Genomic DNA, 6,027 nt, shown 5'->3' on the forward strand with positions numbered 1-6,027 from the left:
CCATGACACCAAATACAGAGCTCTATTCCTCTCCTGAATCTCCCTAGTGGATCTGTACCACAATTGGAATGTTCTCCATCATATCTCAGTTATTGGATCATGTTTGAAAGCCATGTCAGTGTACCACAACATATCATACCTTGGGGGAATAGGAAAATTAGGATTGGGAACTTGTTCCTGTAAGACTGGTGGTGGTGAAGGTTGAGTGGGAGCTATAACAGGCTGTGGACAGTAGTGACAAATCAGGTGATGACTGAATAGCAGGAGTAGAGGCAAGAACAGGTGTGGGTACTGGGAGAAGACATCTAAAGACAGAAGAGAAAGAAGTCAGCAACTTGATGATAGAGAAAAGACAAGAGAATTGGAAAACCTAATGTGTATAAACTTTATGAAAAATAATAATGATGAGGAGGTTGGGGGGGACAAAAATCAGGCAAAGAGGGGCAGTATATATGTATAGATCAAATTCAGATTTACAAAATCTACCTTTGCCATTGTTGATTTTCTATCTTTCTTATGGTAAACATTATGTCTTTCTCATGGTGGACAGTCTAATTTCTCTCACAGCAGACAATCCACACCACAATTCATCTACATACTTTTGGCAACTCAAAATCAGGGTGAGCCTCAAGCCCAATGCCCCACGGGGTCCCTGGCCCCCAAACCCTCACCCCAAGGGTTTGGTCAGGCCTTTTGGGCCTCCAATACATCAGGGACCTCAAAGGGTACAGGGCGGGGGGTCAAATGCATAGAAACCCCAATCCTACCCATGCAGCCCCCTGGTATCCCGTGGGCTTGAGGCAATTGGGTGTGGGTTTGGGGGGCCTCCTGGAAGCCGGGTTTACATTGGTTTGGGGGTGGGTTTGGGGGTGGGTTTGGGGGTGGGTTTGGGGGTGAGGGGGCTTTTCAGATTTGGGTTGGGGCACAGGTAGGCCACTACCCATGTTTTTTGGCTCAGGGCTCACCCTGAACTAAAAAAAACAATGCAATCAGAAAGCAGATCACAATGCTTCAACACTGTTTTCTAAATATGGTAACTAATTACATATATATGTTGAGCTGGGTCCAAATAGCTCACAAGTCTGGTGTTAAAATTCCCCTTGCTCTGTTCATCTAACCTTGTCAAAACAATATCTTGCCAGAATCCATTCAGTATTTTTTCCTCATCATGATAATTCGTTGCAAGAAAGTTCTTGCTGTGGTGAAGCAAGAGTTATTATTGAGGTGTAGCAAATTGGGACCTTTCAGGACCCTGGTATCTACCAATAACTAATAAACCATGTTGGGCTACGGTGAAGTCCTGTAGAAAGTAACCAGAAGTGCTAGGCGTTAGCTCTGATATCTATCCTTTGGAGCTATTCGCCTTGGCCCGACCATAGCTCAGGTGTTTTGAACTTGAATAGCTAGGCGTTGGTTGCCCTAAAAAAATCGATTTTACAACTATGTACTTGAAACTGTCTCTTCGGCTGAAACGATTGCAAACCATTGTTTCTACATATCAATTCCCTGAAAATCCTCATATAAGCGAATTTAAACAAAAACCGCAACTTAACACTGAATTCATCTAGAGCTCCATCAAAAATCAATTCAGCATCAAATTGATCTATCGAAGTCCATGGAAGCAGATTCAATGGAAATCGATTAACTAGATCAATTGATATGTTTCCGCTATGTTTTTTATTATGTGCTTACTAGAGGTGAACCCCTTTTGGAAGTAGCTATGAAAGAGAAATGAGTATGTTAGAGGGCGGTATGAGGTTAGAACAATCAGATGGATTTGATGAAAAGGCATTCAAAGCACAAGATTCAGTTAAATTTATGTTGAGATCCAATCCAAAAGTAAAGTGAGTAATCTTGTTTAATTTGAACAGAACAAATTAAGAAGGAGGTGACTTTGACTTTGATTTTGGTTTGATCTCTAGACCTACAGCAAAGGAAGTTTCACAAAATTCATATTTTTGGGATCCAAATAAACAATTAATGTTTTTATGTGAACTAAGTGATAGGCTTTTAATTTTAAAGTGAGAAAGTCAATAACGTACAATTCTGGAAACTTCAAATCAATCTGAAAACATTTTGAATTGGGATCAAAGGGTAGATGAAATCTTGATTGAGGAGTGTAGAATATATGATTTTGGTTCTTTTAGAGATCTATTGGAAGTTTTGACAAATAAGGGTTGTTGTAATCTTTTCCCAGCCCTTGCTCTTCTATTTCTGTGATGTTCTTCAATCAAAAACTGATGTAGTTTATATTCTTTTGGCATCATTAAAAATATAATCTTCAAGACTCACTGGAAAATTCAAAACAAACATTAGCCCCATTACCCGGAGGATTTTCAAATTCATTCGTACAACTATTGTCTTCATCAATTATCCATGAATATTTAATCATTGAAAAGCTTATAACTCTTGAAAGTATGTTCTTAAATCTACCTTATATGCCTTTTCTGTTGTAGACCGCCCAAAAGGAGCAAGAATATGCAATCAAATCATTCAAATCTGGCAAAAATAATGTGATGGTAGGCAGTGGTGTACCAAAAGGTTCAAATTTTGCAGGAATTCAAAACATGCTTCAGTTCACTATGCCAGCTCAAATCAAAAGATATGTTCATCAAATCAGTTGTACTGGTTGGTTTGGCAAAACAGATATTGTGACTACATTCATCAATATCAATACACCTGAACTTAATTTGTTGTATTTGGAGTATCTGCTTAGTGAAGCCAAACAGAGGTCACCTCCATTCTTACAGACTGTTGAAGATCCCAATGCAGGTTGTACCAGTAATGGTGGATGTCAACTTTGTGGATATGTGTACATTCGATCTCAAAAAACAGATGATAGCTTCAGAGATTGAAGGATATAATTTTTTTTGTAAACAGTTTTGATAGCTTTGGGTCATTCTGCATTCAATTCTCCCAAATGGGGAGATACACAATGATGGCAAGGGACAGGGCACACCACATCATCAAGAAGAAGGTGGTGGTGATGGTGGTTATTGATATTCCAGTGACACTTCCCTCATGTCTTTATACTTTTTGATTCATTATTCCCTGCATGTGTGTGTCCTTTATTTCTTGCTTTTTGTTGGTACAAGAAACAGAGTATAAGTTTTTACAACTACTTGCAGAGCCTTTGTCAGATTTTTCACATATACATCATTTTGCTAGTTGTATACGTGTCTGTTCCTGAAATTGAGCATTATTATTCCTACTTGTATGCATAAAGGATGCATCTAAAGATTTCTTCTTTCATGCTCATCTGAGTGACCATATCTCATTGTGCTGAATCAGGTAAAGAGACCATGTTTGTGGTGGTTTCACACAAAGCAACTGTGTTGGTGGTAGTTTAAGGTCAGGAGACAATTTTGGATAGTGGTCGCAGTTGTTGGGTGAACATTGGACAGTGCAATCCATTTTTGGTTGGTGTACAGATGCTGCAGTTGTTCATCATCAGACATAAAGTGTACTTACTGCGGGGGATGGGCCCACAGAGGTTTACCGTGCATCAAAATGCACAACCCATGTCACCGTGCAAACTGGACGTAAGTCATGATTTTCAGCTAATGCAAAATCAAGAATCCCAGACCCCACAGAGAATCAGTTTTGTTTGTAGTGTTTTCAAGTCTTAGAGCATCCACAAGAGACTTCACAATTTTTTAAATTTGAAGTTGAAATTGTCAAATTTTGCCACAGCAGACTTTTCAAATCTTTGAACCTGACCTCCAAATTTGAAGGTTGGATTCAAGAATTTGAAAATTCAAAAATTATGTGTCAACTTGTTGTGGATTCTGCCACATCACCTCAACATATACAGCTCTACACCCCCCTTCAATACCTTTCAATTTGTTTGATCTCATTGCAAACAAGTGTGTAAGCAACTTCATGCAGTCATAAAAACACTGATCGTGCTTGTAGATCAACATATTGTTAATGTACAATTTGTTGCACTCAACAGAGACTATTTTCAATCATTCAAATTGAACAAGCCAAGTCTGTACTGGGAGTGATGATCTTGCTGTTTGAGCTGCTTCAAGCAAGGTTGCACATGTTTGTACAGAAAATCAAAGTCCAAAAATGGATGGTGCACTGTGGGTAACAAGATTTAAAGGCCAAAATGACCCTTGCAGCCAACTATCCAAAAGTCAGACTTTTCAAATTGTTGAAAAGTCCGCTGTGGATGCTCTTAGCCCCTAGGCCAATTGTAAAACAAGCATTTTGTAAACTGACTTTCCAAGGTGGACGTGTCAGCCTTCTTTCACACATGACATTTGTGATCAGCCATTGATTGTCAACCATCCACAATGTGAAACAACACTTACTCTGTCCAACTCACCATTGAACTTTGTCACATAAGGCCATTCCTAATGTGTCTGGGCATCAAGTATCCACATTCTTGACTAGCCTTTTGATTCAATGTTGATTATGCACAATATGAACCTGAACTTCCATCCCTGAAATTTTTCATAATACCCTATTTTCAAACTGACTGGGGGTCATGTCCAGCCCAACAAAGCTTTATCCCATTTGATGGACATCATAGCTAATCTCTCTACTTATTTTCAATCACTTTCTGCTTGGACTTGCCTTCTTTTGATCTGCCGGGCTTTCTTAGCAACCTGAGACTTCCTCATGTTGATGTGGTAATCTTGGGCAAATGCTCCATGGTGCTTTGGGCTGATGATGATTGACACTCAACGGGAATTGGTTACTTTGTGATGTATTGGCCATTCAATCATTTTAGCTGGAGAGCAGGCTTTAATTGGAGAATTTGGTATCAGCTTAAGAATGATGTTACACCTACCTTGCACAAGTGTGGAAAAATGTAATTGCCAAGGCTGAGCAGAATTGCGATAGTAATGAATTTGTGTTAAATTATGGCATTGTTAGAGCACCCACTATGGGTGCGGTAAACAGCGGTTTTATCGTAAGTTTACCGCTAAAACTTATACAGGTCCACTATGGACCTGTCTTAGACATGCGGTCCCTACGACTGCATCAAATCATGAATCAAGCTTGTCTAAATTTACACAAGCTTGATTCATGATTTATCTTAAGATTTGACGCTTCAAATCTCAACCGTTGCTTTTTTTTGTGACTCTGCAAATCCCACACTTCATCGATTCATCACCACTTTGACATCTCACACTTGATTTGCTCATTCAAAATCGACAAACAGACTTTGATTCTTATGTGGCATTAGGTGCAAAGTATTGTTGTACAGTTGTTCACCGTGTTGGACACGGTCTTGATACGAGTCTGGGGAGGTTGAAGGAGACTTGTCGAAGAGGAAGTCAAAGGCTATTTGCTCATATTCTTGTTGCTCTTCATCGTCATTTGAAGACTTCAAAAGAGCATTGATTGCTTGTTTCATTGAAGTAGACATTGAGATGTTTTTTTGGATGTATTATTTGAAATAGATACAATCTTTCAAGTTGTGATTTTGCCACTGTGGGATCACTTGATTCAAGGTGATTTATTGTTGGTAACTCACACAGTAAATCACTCCATAGTGAATTTCATGCGGTAACTGATTTAGTTGTTACACGCATGATTAAATTTCGCGGTCGGGACCGCAAAATTTACGATAAAACACGCTCACCATAGTGGGTGCTCTTAGTACAATTCTACTCAAAGATAAGAGTATTGCGGCGGCTGGGCGCCCAGTCCCTAGTTCTCCTATAAGGGGTATATAGTGATCTAGAAATGCGACTTTTGAGCTCCTGCAGAGATACAACACATGGGATTATGTCATTGCTCACATGATTTCTGCTGGTTTCTGCCCATTTCAGAGTTGACAAAGGTTTGATACAGCTGATTGGAAGGATTAAACTTGGCTTAGACAAGCTCAAAAGTCACATTTTCATATCACTACCCCTTATAGAGCTATACCGGGGTGCTGACCTTTCCTTGTCAAATGATTTCTTTTTATTAAATGTGAAAAAAACTCAAGATTCCAATCAAGCAGCTTTCTTTAATTGTATACCTCTGTTTTGTGAAACATTTTTTGGGGGGATTCTGTAATTATAT

At 39.2% G+C, this 6,027-nt stretch overlaps 1 protein-coding gene across 1 annotated transcript; it reads left to right on the top strand.

Annotated features, from left to right (window-relative positions):
• Positions 1-1,731: 1,731 nt before the first annotated feature.
• On the top strand, positions 1,732-2,855 carry MELLADRAFT_100922 (DEAD-box helicase; the record flags this gene model as incomplete). Its single annotated transcript, XM_007403424.1, has 4 exons — positions 1,732-1,844; positions 1,923-2,021; position 2,094; positions 2,457-2,855. 4 exons carry the CDS (start codon positions 1,732-1,734, stop codon positions 2,853-2,855), a joined length of 612 nt encoding a protein of 203 aa, XP_007403486.1.
• Positions 2,856-6,027: the final 3,172 nt, after the last annotated feature.

Source organism: Melampsora larici-populina (assembly GCF_000204055.1).
Source record: "Melampsora larici-populina 98AG31 unplaced genomic scaffold MELLAscaffold_1, whole genome shotgun sequence".
Lineage (NCBI taxonomy): Eukaryota > Fungi > Basidiomycota > Pucciniomycetes > Pucciniales > Melampsoraceae > Melampsora > Melampsora laricis-populina.